The sequence below is a fragment of the Arachis ipaensis genome, chromosome B5 (genome assembly GCF_059453495.1).
Source record: "Arachis ipaensis isolate K30076 ecotype BB chromosome B5, ASM5945349v1, whole genome shotgun sequence".
Classification (NCBI taxonomy): domain Eukaryota; kingdom Viridiplantae; phylum Streptophyta; class Magnoliopsida; order Fabales; family Fabaceae; genus Arachis; species Arachis ipaensis.
In genome coordinates this window covers 5,849,240-5,866,195 of record NC_142440.1, presented here as the reverse complement: position 1 = coordinate 5,866,195, position 16,956 = coordinate 5,849,240, and the positions used below count along the sequence as shown (strand labels likewise).

Here is a 16,956-nt window from a genome sequence, read left to right as displayed (position 1 = left end):
CTAAGTGGGGATTAGACTTTAGATCGATAATTGATGTTAGTGATAACCAAGTACAGTTATATATACTCTATATCACAAAATTAAGTTCATATTTATAATAAAATGCATGTCGAAGATAAAATGACTCAACTAGTAAAGTAACAAGTATGCGGCGGCGGAGAATACGCATAGATTGAAGTCCTCTCTTTAATCATGTTGACACCATACCTTAGGGGAGAATGATCAACCCTATCAATGGAAGATGGAAGATATGGAACTATGGGAGGAATAATGAGGTGCATGTATACATAATTTGTCTGCATTATGATGCCATTGGCTTTAGTGCTTTTAGAAAAAAACTGTTTTCCCAATAGAGACATGAAAGCCCACAACAATTACAAGTAGGTGGTTAATTATAAGAAGGCTTGCAAAATTTTTTAGTTTCTATTATATATTAGAATCATTATTATTTTGATTATTTTCTGATATTTTTAGTTTCTTTTAACATTATCATCAACAACAAAAGGAATATTCACATCTTCACTTTTTGAAACTAAAAAGTGACATGTTGATGATTTTTTTTACACATTTTTTTTTATTCTAAAAAATCTTTTTATTGTTTTCAACCAGACTATACGACTAGTTCAGATCACAAATTAAGACAAAAAAGGAAAAAAGATTTTTCAGTATCGATATATCGGTTAAAATAATAAATGGAACTCTTCCCTTCACAAAATATAAAATGAAAGATACTGATATCTTGATAGTATTTCGAGTAATTCCTCAACTTGGAGTTTCTGCAGGTGTCCCAGTAGCTGCCGAATCTTTTACTGGTACATGGATAATGTTCTATGCTACTGCAAAGAAACATATTAATCACTTCTTAAGCTCTTTCTTTCTAAATGTTGCATCTGTCCAACTTTAAAAATGTTACTTTAAAATACCGAAAAAGAATCATAGACGGCCAAATTTAGATAACCATGCGTGCTATACTTACCAAGTAAATTTACAGTAAAAAAATAAATAGTGAACATATTTAATATCCTTATTTATTTTAATGGCAGTAAAATAAAATTTAAAAATGATTTATTTTAGTTTTTATTATTAGTTTATGTTATTAAGTGCTGATATGGTATGTGAAATAGTGGCATGACAAACGAAAATACTAATACGGTAGGTAGGAAGTATGAAGCAATTGAAGGGTAGATGAGATGTTGATGCATATGAGCGTGAAACACATTTGAATGTGGCAAGAGAATGGAATATGGAGTGAGGGGACATGATTCCGACATAGATTCATGGGACGTCAGCACGCAGGTGGTTGAAAGTTGAAACGTAGGACGTAGTTGGCGCGCAGACATCTTGTCGGGATGTGTGAAAAGCCCAAGTTGTGTTAGGCCCAAGAAAAGCCCAATTGCCAAAAATAGTGAACTCGCTCAGTTGTGTTGTGTCTCTCAGGCACTCACAGAGAGAGAAGAAAGGAGTGAAGAGATTGAAGGAAGCAGAGAGAGAGAGATAATGAGTACTGTAGCCTTCACCCCAACACCTTTGAATCCTTCCTTCAATTCTCACAAATTCGTGAGAACCAAACCCAACAGATTGTCACTCCAATCAAAAGCCATCGTAACCTCAGATCCCTTCGTTTTAGAACTCGCAGAAACCCTCGAAGACTCTCTACCATCATCAACAGCCCCTCTCCAGAAGCTTCGAGAAGCTTCCTCCGAATCACTCCTCTCAACACCATGGCCTTCCCGCAGAGACGAGCCTTTCAGGTTCACCGATCTCTCCTTCCTCCGCTACTCCAACATCCTCCCCGTTTCTCAACACCCTCCCACCACCACTCTCCCCGCCGCCGACTCCACCTCCTTCCTCTCACTCAACATCGCCGACGGCCACCCCGTCACGCCCCTCTCCAACTCCTCCCAGCTTCCACAAGGCGTCTACGTAGGCACTCTGTCCGCTCTCGCATCCACCCCCATAATTGACCGCGTAACGGAGCTCATGTGCGCTTTCGACGCCGGCGATCTATTCTGGTCAATCAACGGTGTCGGTGCTCCCGACGCCACGGTGGTGTACGTGCCGGAAGGATGCCGCGTGGATACTCCCATCTATTTGAGGTACTTGGCCGTCGAGGGAGGTGCGGAGGGCTCGAAGACGATGCGAATGTCGAATCCGAGAGTGGTGGTGGTGGTGGAGAAGGGCGCCGAAGTGGGTATCATCGAGGAATTTTCGGCTGCGGAAGAAGGCAATGACTGTTATTGGACAAACTCCGCTTTGGAGGCGGTGGTCGGAGAAGGTGCTAAGCTTACTCATTCTTATATTCAAAACCAATCATCGAGTTCTGCACATATCAAGTGGACCTCTATTCGCCAGGTCAACATCCTCGCTCTTATCATTGTGTTGATTGATTCTATAGCATAGCTTCTATTGGAATATGTACCATTAATTGATTGATTATTTGGGAAAATTCCTTCTTGTAGAAGCATGCCACTTGTACCAAATAGTAGCCTTTCTTTTCTTGACCAAAAAGGAACTGCCTTATGACTTTTAATCACCGAAATTGCAGGACAATAGATAGATTAAATAGAAAATGGTAGTGGCAAGTGTGGCTTTGTGCTGTTTCTCCAATAGGTCACGCCATTCTACTTACCAGTACATAGTATGTGGAACCTAATGTGGGTTGTTCAACTTTGCTAGCATCATGATATACATGTATAGCTATAGGTAGTAACTTGTTTAAGCCAGATATGCTGTGAGGAATTGAGGAAGAACTTATTGGTGTTTAGATTTGATTGAATCCAATTAATGTGATGCCTAGCTCATAAATGAGCTGGGTTTTCTGCGCAACCCAAAAATTGACGTGTCTGTTGAACTTGTTTAGGAAGCAGAGAGTTAGGATGCTGGGCATTGACGCGATCTTAAAGGACCTGCTGTTCAAAAAGAGCATTTCTTGTAGTTGAAACCTTGTTTTCAGTCACAAATATTAGTGAAGATCATGATACTTAAGCGCTACCTATAAAGTATTTCTGTTGCCTTTATAATCTAACAACTTCAACGAACGCTCTTTTCTCCTGAGAGGTTATAACAGTGGTACATTGAAGAAATGTGATGAACAGTTTGTGATTTTTTGTTGATTGTTTGCAGGAATCATCTAGTACATATGAGCTTACAGAGATAAGCACGGGAGGAAAATTGGGGAGGCACAATCTTCATATACAACAGCTTGGCCCAGACACGGTGACTGAGTTATCAACCTTGCACTTGTCTGTTGGTGATCAGACACAGGATCTGCATAGTAGTCTGGTCTTGGACCACCCCCGGGGCTATTCCCGTCAACTTCATAAATGCATTGTGGCACATTCAAAGGGACAAGCAGTTTTTGATGGCAATATCAAGGTTAACAGGTAATTCTCTTGACCAATAAATATTCAATCTTTGATTTCCAGTCTTATGCTAATATGTTAATGAGTTTTCTTTTCCCTAAAGTGGAATTGTGGATTGTGGAGTGTTTCATCAGTACGGTCTAATGAGATTAAGCCATTTCTTATATTATTAATTTAGCTAATATAGATGCATTTGTTTTACAAATGTCTTGTACTTTATCAGATGAGTCACTCTGTGTCAACGGTATACTGTTCTATTGTAGGTATGCTCAGCAGACAGATGCTGGACAGTTAACAAGAAGCCTTCTCCTCGAGCCTCGTGCTAGCATAAATGTAAAACCAAATCTCCAAATTGTGGCTGATGATGTCAAGTGCTCCCATGGAGCTGCGATAAGTGATCTAGAAGAAAGCCAACTCCTGTATTTCAGAGCACGTGGCATCGACCCAAAGTCAGCTAGAAGAGTTCTAATATTTGCCTTTGGAGGAGAGGTGATAGAGAAGTTGCCTTACCCTTCCATCAGAGAGAGAGTACGAAGTCAGATTAAAAGTTTACTAGATCCATCGCCAAAATGATCATAAAATTCTGAATCGAAACCAAAGCAAAGGTCCATTACTTGTGATGGTTCTGGACTCCCATTGGTTAAGAAAGAATGAAAAGTTTACTGTGTATTGAATCAATAACATTTGGTGCATCCTGTATCATTATGTATAACTAATTTATAGTTGTATTTGTTTTCTTAATGGTAAATGCATTTGTTAAATAATGTAAGATTATGAGATTTTTCATAATTGTAGTAGTTTCTCTGACTTAATAAACATATTAATCTTCAAAGGCAAAAAGTTTGGTAACAGTTTTTACTAATAAATTTTAGAAGCGGATGAAGTTACACATAACCAAGAAAAATAATAAATAAAAAGAAAGATTGCTGACATTTTCTTAGCATAGTTATTTGTACTTTCATGGCACACTAAAAAAATAAAACAAAAAAAAACATCCAAATTCAAAATTAAAATGTTGATCACCATGCATAACCGGTTCCCTTTTTGCAAATTGGAAGTTAGAGTGGAAGTGTCCAAGCAATTAAATAGGTAAGAAGTGGAAACTTCAAGTAACTCTTTTGCTGTCTTTTAGTCCTACCTCGGATAGAAGAGTAAAGCGTTTCACATTTATAAAGTAGATCATACTTAAATGGTTGTGTTCGTGAAAAGGAGAGATGGTTGGCATCTCCCCTGACAGGGACGGGAACAGCTTTCGGGCTTTCCTGTTATACACACTCGGTTAAGGCTTACCATCTGTATAGATGGATCTAACCCAATTTTTTTCCTCTCCCTCACAAGTCACATCTTAGAGCTGAAATTGATCTTCCATTGAAGCGGTTCCCAAAATGTCAATGTCGTCAACCTCTTCAAACCAGACAACACTCCAGCCAAGCTAGTGTTCCAAAGAATGATCCTTGGCAAGGGATGGAAATCCATGAACTCAAGCTGTTGAAAGGGTCCTCTGTGATGTTGCCCTTGAATTGTTGCAGAATCTCTTTCTCAGTAGCTGGTGATACCGTTACACAAGAAACCAAGCAGCGAATGGAGCATAACAGAGCATGAGAGAAGTGAATTTGGCGGTGTTTTCTGATGCTCTCGAAACAGAGGCGTCGTCGGTGGGAATGTTATTACCCGTTAGGCATTATTATCACTGTTGGAACCAAATTGCGGTGGAGGTTGAGGTTGTTGTTTCCTCTCAGCTGCAAAGTTTGAGTCTTTGCAACTGTTGAACCAATGGGAAACGAAGAACATGAACATCGGCATCATCATCACCAACCGGGAGCATCCTCAATAAAGGGGACCGAGCTTGGAGAAGAAAGAGAAAAAAAGAAGAAAATAAAAATGATTACTTGGAATGTTCTGTAGACTAATAAAGTAACCCTTTTAATCCCTTGTTCGATTTGTATGATTTGATGTTTGTGGGGTGGAAATGGTGGGAAAAAAATGTGAGCTTGAAGTGGAGAGAGAGGGAATGGAAGGCAAGGAGGAATGGGAGAGGGAGTAAATGGAGGATGGTGGCTGTAGCTTTGCTGGAAAGGGAAGCAGGTGAGAGGGAATTAATAAATAAGGGGTCTTCACTCTTCACTCCTCTCTTCTCTTGTTTCTTTTAGTAGTAATAAATAGTGTTGGATTGTGTTGTGAAATATAAATTGAGAGAACCTTCTTCTAGCCACCAACTGAAGGGTGAAGACTCATCGACGTGCATTAGAGTGGCACTCACTCACCCTTATTCATATGCAAATGATGCCCTTTCTATAATGGAAAGTGGAAACCTCAACTATTATTCTGTATCCTGTCCTATATGTGTGTTTGAGCTTGAGTTCTCACTTCTCAGTTACTACCACCAGCACCTCTAAGTTGTCCTGTTCCTGAGTTGTTTTGAGTAGGGACCAGTTTGAGTTTCTCTTGCTCGGGCATTTATTCTTCCCCACCAACCAAGCCACCACCACCACCACCTTAACCACTATCTCAATTATACTACTGCCACTACTACTATGCAACAGATAGATAGATATAGATATATTGAATATGCTTTGAAGTTTGAACATTCAACTTAAACAAGAAGAAGATGGTGGATTGATTGGAGGCAGTGAGCTGTTTTGTCTGTAGTAACGTTTCTTGGTGAAGACATGTTATGTATCGGTTTCATTAAGGATACCTTTATTAGTTGGAATTCGTCGTAGTTACCAGCTAATTACAAACTAGTATTTATTAATCAACGAAGGTACCAATAATGAAAAATGTAGTCACATCATTGTACTAGTATGATGAATTAATTTTATAATCATGATATACATAAATATATCTAACAAAAAAAGTGATAAAATTAAACTTATTCGAAAGAGTAGTAGAATAGTATTAATTATGTAAAAATTGTTGACATGGCATCATTAAAAAGAGAAATATAGCTTAAACACAATGTAAAAAAACACAACCAACAATTTTTATATAATAAGAATAGATAGATATAATATTATCTGAAAATTGGTCTGAAGTCTGAATCAAAATGCCTTCATTATCCACCTACTTTGAAAGACAAATGACGAGGAATCATATGTGGATATATCATATTGATGTTTAAATCTGATACCACGTTTAGTTTTCACAAGGAGCAGATGATATTGTACATGACTTGATTGAGATCTCTAATTCAGATGAATGTTAATCCGCAAAGGTGGAAATCCACCCTCAATTACACAAGTTCCTTTCCGACTAGGGACTACTAAAAGTTCAATCAGTACATTTGTATCCCCACCAATGTACACCCACATTCTCTTGGCTCTCTGCCAGAGAACGAAAAAGGACAAGAACAAAAACAAAAAATGAATGGAACGAGCCTACGGTATCCAAAACTTCTATCACTTTTCATCTACAAACGGGGAAAAGAAAAAAACTACAGATTGGATTTGAGAAACAATTTATAAAAAGGCTATACTTTGCTCTTCCGCCTAAAGGAACTTAACAAAAACCCATCTCCTATGCCTGTTCTTGAGCTTTTACCAATTTGCATTTGCATCTCCCAATTCTTGACCATTCTTTCTTTTTGGGTGCTGACTAACCTCTTGCCATTGATAAGTGAAATTCCTCAGTCTGTAACTCTATATGGAGTAACATCCATATGAACACCGAAGACCCACGAAAGGTGGATCAGTTGTGAAGCTTCATTGCTGACACTTTCGCACCCTTGGGTGATATGCTCTCCAATCACATATGTACAGCCAACAGCAATTTGAGCAAGGCCTCACGGGTACTTCCCTGATGACTTCCAGATTCTTCCTTCGAGTGATATCACCATAACAGTAACATCATCATGGTACTTCCTCCGATCTCCTTGAGGGATATCCAGCAACTCATGAAAATCCATTCCTGTAACAAATAGGAAGATACATTATCAAATCTGAACGCAAGTTGCAGGTTAATGGCGGTGGAGAAGCACCAAAAATATATTATACACATTAAACTCATAATATTCTCATTTCAATCCCTTTTGTTCTATTACCTTTTCCTCACTGCCAGGCATTTGAATACAAACAGATCAACTAGCATAAAAGAAGTGTAACAAAAAAGTGTTTTCTCTAAATAAGAGAATCAAACAAACCATTCAAGTTCAAAGAATGCACATAGATGCTATGAAACTCCACAATAGTCCCAAGTGATAGCATTGTGACAAAAGAAGGTATATATATCAGGGGAAATGAGTAACAGTTTATGGATCTACAAAAGTATATGCAGTTGCTGCAGCACAAGGATGCAAGTTGAAATACATAGGCTAGAAAATGGAATCCCATAATGGCATCTTATATATCCAAAAAAACGTAACGGTATTCATATTCTAGATCTTACAAGAACTGCTCGCTTTTTATCAGAAACTTATGATTTGGTTATTGATGCAGCAAGGAGAAACAATTTTTCATTGTTGGCACAAAAGATAGAGCTGTGGATTTAATACCACGGGCTGCAACACAAGTTTGGTGAAAAATGGCTCGGCAGTATGTTAACTAATTGGTATACGAAAGAAACGAAGATAGCATAATAAAGAATGACACAAAGCTTTTCGGCGTAAGCTAAAAGAAAAGGATACAGTAGCAAAAGAAGTTGAAGAGAAAATCAGAAACTTTTAATTATAAACCTTCTTGCTCCATATATTGTAAACAGATAAAATTATTTTGAAATAAATAAGTAAACAGATAAATTATCGATTCACCATATTTGGTAATTCAACATATTGGACATGTTCAACAAGACTGCAAAAGTAAAAGAAAGATTCGAAAAGGCTTGTTTACCAGCCTTTTTGGCTGCACGGACAAGCAGCTCCTCAATCAAATGTTGGGCAGGATCTCCATCAGGAAACTTTTCCATGAAGCTCTCCACTTGAGAAACCACTTCTTGATTGCTTAGATATTGATATAACCCATCAGATGAGAGGATCAAGAACTGATCTCTAGGGCATAATCTATGATGACGTAATGAAGGGCAGCAGGATACATATGGAGCAGTTCCAATATATTCATTTCGAAACATTTCTAGTACTGCATCATTGAATTTTGGCTGCAGGAACATGTAAAATCATACCATCGCGTAAGAATCCATTTACTAAAGTTATTAAATAAGTCTATGCAGCCAAGCCAAGAGCAGAGATGTGGTGAAAAAAAAAGTAATATTATATTCAACATGATCATGTATAGCAGCACATAAGCACTAACAAAGTGAAAATATATGTAAAACTATTTTCCATGGCTAGAATTTAAGTTTGGCATACTCTAAAACCAAGGACTGATCTTCACTAAGAAGTACTAACATCTAAAATCTGGAAGGCCGATGACAGATTTTTATATGTACAAGTTCTCAAAGTACAGCATATAAATAAAAGTTTAGAGCAGAGTATTAAAATCATAGTTTCTGTTAATAATTTATGTATCAATTTCCATTTTAACTAATCAGTCCACCCTATCATTAATTTTCTCTGCAACATTATTCACAAGCTTATTGTAAGAATGAAGTATTACTACGATGAAGCAATTTTAAAGACACCTGTTTCAAAAATCCTGCCCCGAATGCTCTGGTGACCTTAAGACGGCCTTTCACTCTATCATTTACAATACAGTGGCTATCATCAGGATGTTCATTCTTGATCCTAATGATTTCCTGCAAAAACAATAAGGCGAAGCTTTTAGACAACTGATATAATAGATTGCAATACAACAGAAGAAAAAGAAAACAAGCTTAATAGGACTTATAAATGTGACTCATCAAACTTGTCCATAATCTGACACATAGAAAAACAAACTTGACAGAAGTTAACGAAGAAAGCAATGATACCAAAGTTGTCTTGTAAAGATCCAAAAGATGGGGCATATATAGTATACAAAACAAAGGAACGATCAATGATGTCAAAGAACTATTTTTGTTAATCAAAGAAACAAATTAATACACTAGGACAGGGAGACAAATGAAGAAAGAATGTGAAAAATTCAAAATTTAGACTCTTCAAGGTCAATAAGCATTTAACACCTTAAAAACTGAGGAAATTATATAAGGCAATAGCAAGTCAACTAAGAAGATTGGGAAATTCAGAAAAAGCAACAGTATGAAATCTCCACTAGTTCTAAGACAAAATTGTTTGACATTAAACATGTGCCGAAAAGGGAAATAGGAACATAAGAACGCAGCTAACAAAAAGGAAATAACAAAGAAGTTTCCAGTTTCCACCACATCACAACTCAATCATTTGAAAAGAAATTGATCCAATTAGCTAAAAGGAGATGAAAAGCTGAATAATCAACTTGCCTCTTCAACACTCGTGCTGTGGTCAGTGGACAATTGCAATGCCACCAACCTCATTTCCTGAGCAGGACCCTCCTTCCCCGACCTGATGGCACGTTCACCTTGGCCTAATGAAGACTCCTCTGTAATGCTCTCTGCACCTGACCCAACATCCCCATGACTTCCGGATTCTTTGCTACAACCAACTTCTATGGGCTCATACTGAGCAACAATGGCCCTGCTATCACCCACGTTCATCACATACACATCCTCGCCCCTCATCAAAGCAACTAGAAGGCAAGACCCCATTAGAGCAAGCTCCGGATTTGTATCGATAACCTTATCCGTCATATCCAAATATGCAAGTTCTGTCATCTCAAGTGCCCGAGACAATGCCCTCAAAACCAGATCATGATCCACTGGACCCACTTTCCGTCTTCTACCACCACCATTGCCATTGCCAGTGCCATCCCCACCATGAGATTTCTCTTCTGCCCGGGTTTCCACCTCAACCTTCTCCTTATCTTCCGTAGCCAAGTTCCAAGGTAACAACTTCCCCCCACGGCCCTCCTTGTGCTTTGACAATCCATGCTTCAATTTTGACAACACCATCCACCTTCTACTACCTGATGAGCCCTCCTTGCTCACGCTGAGTGCATCATCAACAGAAAATGCAAACCTGTCCGAACCCGAAAGATCAAGCCCATCTTCAGCAGCATCCTCCGCAAGAAGCTCCCACAGCCTGCGCCGCCTGCTCTCCGTTCCCTCCACCTGAAATGTCACTCTCTTTGCTGACCCTCCATCGTCCTTGAAATCTTCTTCAGCAGCCATTGACGATTCAGCTGCAGGTGCAGATGCAGGTTCACTCGAGGGGTTAGTTTCCACTGCTTTTTCTTCTTCTTCGACTTCCCAAAACAACCCCTGAAGCTCACTGTGAACAGCACGGTAGAGGTGACCCATTAAGAACTCCGGCGCGTCGGGGCCGTTGAAGCCGTCGTAGATCCCCACGAACAACCAACCCTGCTCCTCCGACACCACCACGTGCACGCGATCCTCCCCTGCCTTCCCCAGCGCCCACTGCACATTGCTCTCGCCCTTCCCCACCTCCGCCGCTGCAGCCCCGCTCCCTCCTTCAGTCTCCGGCGGATCTTCCTTCCTCCCGACGAAGTTCAGCACGGGCACCACCCAAGGCCGCTTCATCTCCGAGAGGCTTCTCCGGTGGAACGCCTTCCTAAGCCCGGGGATCCCCTTCTTCCGCTTCTTCTTGGCGTACAACCCGCCCAGCGGCGCCGAAAAAGGAACACCGGCGCCGGAGGCGGGTCCTCCCCCTTCCGCGGCGGCGCCGGCGTCAAGTGGACCGGACATAGCTCCGCTCTCGATTGGACCGGAGAGGAAGAAAGCCCTTCCAGAAGGCTCACCATTGCCTCTGGGAGCTGGCTGAAGCGGGAGTGCGCTAAACGACGACGTGGCTTCGAATCCATTTACGATACTGCCCCTGGGAGGGAAACCAGCTGCGGCATCAGCGTCAAATTGGAGAACGGTTTTGGGAGCGGAGCTGTTGGCGCTAACGGAGGCACCGGAAATGGACTTGAATACGGGTTCGGTGTGGGTTGGGGAGAAGCGGAGGGAGGCGGAAGGGGAAGAGAGGAAGCGATCGGAATGAGAGGGTGAGTGAGTGGGAGAAGAGACGAAGCGATTTGAGGATCTGACGTAGCAGAATGAGTGACCTAGGGTTTCGTCTAGTGGTTCGGTTTCTTGGAATGCGAGCTCGGGTGGTTGTTGGTGGTGGTCGTTGGTGGTGGGTGGTGCGAAGCAAGAGAAGAGGTTGCAGAGTGAGGAGGTTCTTCCCATGACATTTGAGTTGAGTTTAGTTGAAGCGTTGAGGGGGAGGGAAGGGAGTGTTTGGCGGCGCAGAAGATTCTACCCACCGATTTTCCCAGAAAATCCCTCCCCAACCCACACAAACAAACTAGTCACAGAGAGAGAGAAAGAGAGAGAGAGAGAGAGAGAGGAAACCAAAGAAAGTAAGCAGGAGGAGCAAAAGAAAGGACTTGTTCAATTTTTTTTCTTATTTCCCCCCTTCTATTTATTTATTAATTAATTGAAATAATAATGCAGGTGCTGGTATTTATAAAAAGAAAAAATACAGATAAATAATTTTTAATTAATAATTAATAATTTTATATTATTAAAAGTAAAATTTAATTAATTAATATGAAATGGAGTTCAAAAACACTTGTTATTAGCTAGATCCTTTTCTAGCGGGATTGTTATAAAAATATTTAGTTGAGAGGGGTAATTTTCTTGCGTTGGTTTGAAATGAAAAAACAAAAAAAAAGTAGTAGTATATATTTGTTGTGTTGTCTGTTGTGAGCAGTTGTTTGTCACGGTCCGAGTTGACGGTTACATGAGCTCATGAGCTGGCCTCTTTCTAAAATCCACTCTGTTTCTTCTTTTTTTTTTTTTTCTTTTTCTTTTTCCTGAATTTATCCTATTAAATTTTGACATTCATTTATGCCTTTATCATGATTTCTCTTCTGCATTTTTTACTTTGTTTAATTCCTTTATTCTATTAATAATTATTTTGTTTCCTTTCTTGTATTTATAAATTAGGTTTAATTTGAATACTCTAACAATAATTAATTAGACTTTTCTTAATAAATATATTAAAAAATTAGACTGTGTTTGTTTATAGAGACAAAACATTGAAACATAGATACTGAGACACAAAATCATGTTTGACATAAGAGACATGGACAGAAACAGTGTGTCCAGAGACACTGAATTAGTATATTTTGTGTTCATCCTGAGAAGAAGAACACAGGAACACTAACAAGCTGAGAGGAAGAACACAGGAACACTAACAAGGGACACAACTTATTTTTCATTCTTTTTTTCATTATTTTTGTTAATTTTTCATAATTATATTTTTTTATTATTATATTTTTCATCTCAAATTTTTTGAATGAAAAAAATAAAAATAAATAGATTTTCATAATTTGTTTTAATTTATCACCAAACATTGATATCTTATCATATCCTATTCTCAGTGTCTTATCCTATTCTGTTCTCAAAAACAAACTAACCTTAAATAACATATTTTATAAAATAGAAAATTAACTATATTATATTTGGCCAATCACGCCATGAAAATTATATTAGAAGTTAGATTAGTCTTTCTATTAGTTAATAATAACACGATATAAATATTTTTATAACACATTGTATTTAATCAAATGAATGATCAATTTGTCATTGTTGTATTTCTTAATAATTTATTCTTTCAAAAACTAAATTAATATACACATGATGTTTTAACCATTTTTTTTGTCACAAAAAAAAAAAAAAAAACCTTTTTTTTAAGTGGCATATCGTTTTATTTCACTATGAAACGTGGGATATCAACAATAGAGACTTTTTTGTTCTCATTTGGAAATCTAAATTTTATTTTTGAAAAGATAATAAATTTAAGTAATTTAACATGTTCTTTTCTTTTAACATTCTTGTATATTGAACATACTAATTAATCTCTTTTCATACTGTAAATTCATTTAAAATAATAGACACCACTACAAAATTTTAAAATATATGTATTCTATCTTTTCATGCATTAAAGGTTTTACTTAATGTCTATTGAGATATTGACAAAAGTAATAAATTAAGAAGATACGTTGAGTTTAATTTTTTATAATCTTTTAGTAGGTCTTCAAATCTTCAATAATTAATCAATATTCATAACAAAATAATCTTTAATATATTTGATATTATTAAACTTTTAATATTTTATAGCTTTTGTAAATAATGTTATCTTTGATATCCTTAAATTATTTTTATATCTTTTAATAGCTAAAAACAAACTATAAACTACCTAAGGACGATGTTCTTAAATGAATATTATATGCACCATGTGTGTATGCATTTTTTTTTTTTGGTATGCTTTTCATTTTTTGTATTGAAAGTAATTAATAAAAAGAAAAAAAATAAAAAATATTTTTTATATATTAACAAAAAAGTCTACAAAAAAAGAGGTGTATAATAAAAATAATACAAACCTCATTTATCTAATTTTATTTCAACCTTAGGTTGAAGTCAACTTTGCATGTAATTTGGTTTTATTGCAATGAATTTAATTTTTATGCTAGGACAATATAAAATATTTTTACATATATTTAGATATATATTGGTACATTAATAAAAATAACAAATTTTTAAACACATTGTTTTAAAAATTTATTTAAACGAATGAACCTAATTAAATAATTATATAAAAAATTTTAAATTTTGATGTATCAAAATTAAATATTTATTAAAATATATGTTCTTTAAAAAAAAAAGTTGCTACACATCCAGGCTAGATCATGAATGAAGACAAATTAAATTGTCTTGAAGTGGAACTTCAAAACTTATCGTACATACTCTATAATTAAGGAATCATTAAACATGTAATAACAATAGCACAATTGAGTGCTACTAACCATCAAATTGATTAAACATGTTTTTTCAAACGAGTGGGACCCTTGGCGAACTTGAAAAATATAACTAACTGGCACAGTACTTGAATACGCTACTAATCAACTTGGTTCGTCGAGTGGTTAATTCACTCGTCCGTTTAAGCAAGTGTCGGAAGTTTGAATTCCATCTTGTATATACAGTAAATAAGGCCAGTGATAGACCCTTAAATAGAACTCAAATCCGCAACGGATTAGTTCTTAACCTGTCGGATTGGGGGATATTGTGGACAACCAAAAAAAAATTGCAATTTGCAATAAAAGCCTATTTCACATATTCATTCAATGTTTTAGATTTCCTTCAAAATTTTGTTTACTTAAATGGTAAATACACTTCTCAACTTTGTTAAGCAAATATAATTATTTCTTTTTTTTTTGTCAAAACTTATTTAATTATTTATAACGAATATTTTTTACACCCATAAAATATTTTTCAAAAGATAAGTGTATGTAGTATATTAACATATTAAGATTTTATAAATAACTAGTTACTAGTAAATAATTGAGTTCTTTAATCCAAAACCAAACAATAACGATGCGTGAAATAAAGGAATTTAAATCTTGCATATTCTCAGAAAATCACAATGCAAATAATATAAACGTTAGAAGCATTTTTTTTAAAAAAAATTATAAATATTTAAAACAAAAAACATATTTCACCCAAATATTTAAAAACATATGTTTTCTTTAGGCGTGTCCTACGCAACATTCGAACCATAAGGATACATATGACTTGAATGAAAAATTTATTATTATCAATATTATTATTAGAAAATTCTTAACTCTTCTTAGTAAAGATTACAGTCATATAGAATATATGATCTCATCACCCAAATTAATTTTTCCTTTTGATGATATTATTTATACGATATAAAACGAATTATTTTAAGGCAGAATTAGATTAAATTAAACAAAAGCTTAGTTAGTAGGAATTGTTACAGCGGAAAGCAGCATGAAATTTTAAAACCAAAACCTGTGTGTTCCCGTGTCTCTCTGCAAGTCAAAGAGTTTGTTGGTTGAAGAAAAAGGCAGATGCTAAACGACGAACAGTGTCTAATGTCACGCGACTGCTGTGAACCCCAATCCTTTTTGTTCCTTTCATATAAACTCTCAAATAATTAATACATATTTCATCCATAATAAATTAAGAAGAGTGTTACGAACCAGCAATTTTTGTGATTTGTAGCCATCAAGTCGTCATCAATAATATTTTTAATGGTGTAAAATTTTATTCAATAGCGTAAAATTACTCACTTTTTTTTTGCTAATTACATATTGATCAAAATTTAATAAAGTTGATAGTCCACTAAATTTTTTCATAAATTAATTCATATTTGTGCTTAATTGAGCAGTAAACCAGTTTTCTTTCCTTTTTTTTTCCCTCGAAAGAAATTAAAAGGGCAGTTATTAACGAAATTAGGATATTGAAATAAGAATATAAAAATATAAAATTATATTTAATAGATAAAAATATTTTATTTAAAAATATTAATAAAGGTACAATTTTTTTATTATTATTTGTATTAATATTTTATAATTATATTTTTTATTATTCATTTTTTTTAATTTTTAAATAAAAAATAAATTAAATTTTTATAATTCATTTTTATATAATTATTTTTTATATATTATTCTCAATGTTTTATCCAATTGTGAGAACCAAATACGGCCATATCTAATCTCCCGCATGGTTGAAGACTTGAAGTCTGAAGGCATCAGTGACATTGACCCAAGGGAAACCAAATTTCAATTCATATTTTGCTTATTAGTTATTACTTGTCTTTACCTAATCTATTTTTAGAAAAGATATTTAAATTTGGATAATTTTTGGACTATTGCTTGCATTTCTTCTTTATCTGTGGTCTCCCCGCAGACAATGATGCCAGCTCCTCTACGCAACTTCAAAACTCCATGAACCTAATAGCAACTCCAATCGGATCAATTTTAGATATATTTTTTATTTTTATAATAATTAAAATAATTTAAAATTACAATTTATATTAAATATTATTTTTAAAATAATATTAATATTAATAAAAAAATATTATATTATTTTAAAAAAATTAATAAAATATTATTATTTATATAATCTATTAAATTTTCACTAAATAAATATTGTAACATTATTATGTATATTGTAATATTATTATTAAAATGAGATTAAGTATTAGAGTGATAAATTTTATATTAAATTTTAAATAATTAAGTTTTATGATATATAATTCTACAAATATTTATGTAGCATTTTATAGAATTCAAAATAAAATAAAATTAAAATTATACATTGAAGATGCTCTAAGAGATAACCGATTAATTACTATGTATTCTAAAATTACATATCTTAAAAATACATATTAAAATTATCCATTAAAAAAATAAATAACATATAAATTCTTAATATTTTTATTATATTTTAATGAAGTAAAAGAATTTTAAAGTTTAATACTAGAAGTAATCTTAATTTTTATCCTTAATATACATATTAGTTAAATATATAAAACAATAAAATAACATACTTAGTTTAAATATGTTTTACAAAATTATTTAATTCTACTCATTATGATTCTCAGTTATTTAATTCAGTAAAAAGGTTATCCTTATTCAAGAACAAAACAACGAGTAACAACTAATAAATATATATTTCTTAAAAAGAACAATGATTAGTACTATAAGAACAGTTAGCTAAATTTTTTAATTGTAATATTTAGATTAGAAAATGAATTACTTTAAATTATTATTTACTAAATGTATTTAGAAAATTTAATAAAAAAAATCCTATAGTA

The 16,956-nt window shown here is 34.9% G+C and overlaps 2 protein-coding genes and 1 non-coding gene across 3 annotated transcripts; 2 read left to right on the top strand and 1 right to left on the bottom strand.

Moving 5' to 3' along the window:
- The first annotated feature begins 1,329 nt into the window (after window positions 1-1,329).
- Window positions 1,330-4,123, top strand: ABCI7 (non-intrinsic ABC protein 6). Its single transcript, XM_016346057.3, has 3 exons — window positions 1,330-2,352; window positions 3,124-3,383; window positions 3,626-4,123. The coding sequence occupies exons 1-3, from the start codon at window positions 1,498-1,500 to the stop codon at window positions 3,933-3,935; spliced, it is 1,425 nt and encodes a 474-aa protein (XP_016201543.1). The 5' UTR covers window positions 1,330-1,497; the 3' UTR covers window positions 3,936-4,123.
- Window positions 4,124-4,557: 434 nt separating this feature from the next.
- On the top strand, window positions 4,558-4,685 carry LOC148563268 (U6atac minor spliceosomal RNA). Its single transcript, XR_015885273.1, has one exon. It is a non-coding gene; the product is annotated as a U6atac minor spliceosomal RNA (small nuclear RNA).
- Window positions 4,686-6,444: 1,759 nt separating this feature from the next.
- Window positions 6,445-11,768, bottom strand: LOC107642643 (protein phosphatase 2C 29). Its single transcript, XM_016346055.3, has 4 exons — window positions 9,690-11,768; window positions 8,934-9,047; window positions 8,186-8,450; window positions 6,445-7,268 (listed from the first exon to the last, which is right to left on the bottom strand). Exons 1-4 carry the CDS (start codon window positions 11,514-11,516, stop codon window positions 7,144-7,146), a joined length of 2,331 nt encoding a protein of 776 aa, XP_016201541.1. The 5' UTR covers window positions 11,517-11,768; the 3' UTR covers window positions 6,445-7,143.
- Window positions 11,769-16,956: the final 5,188 nt, after the last annotated feature.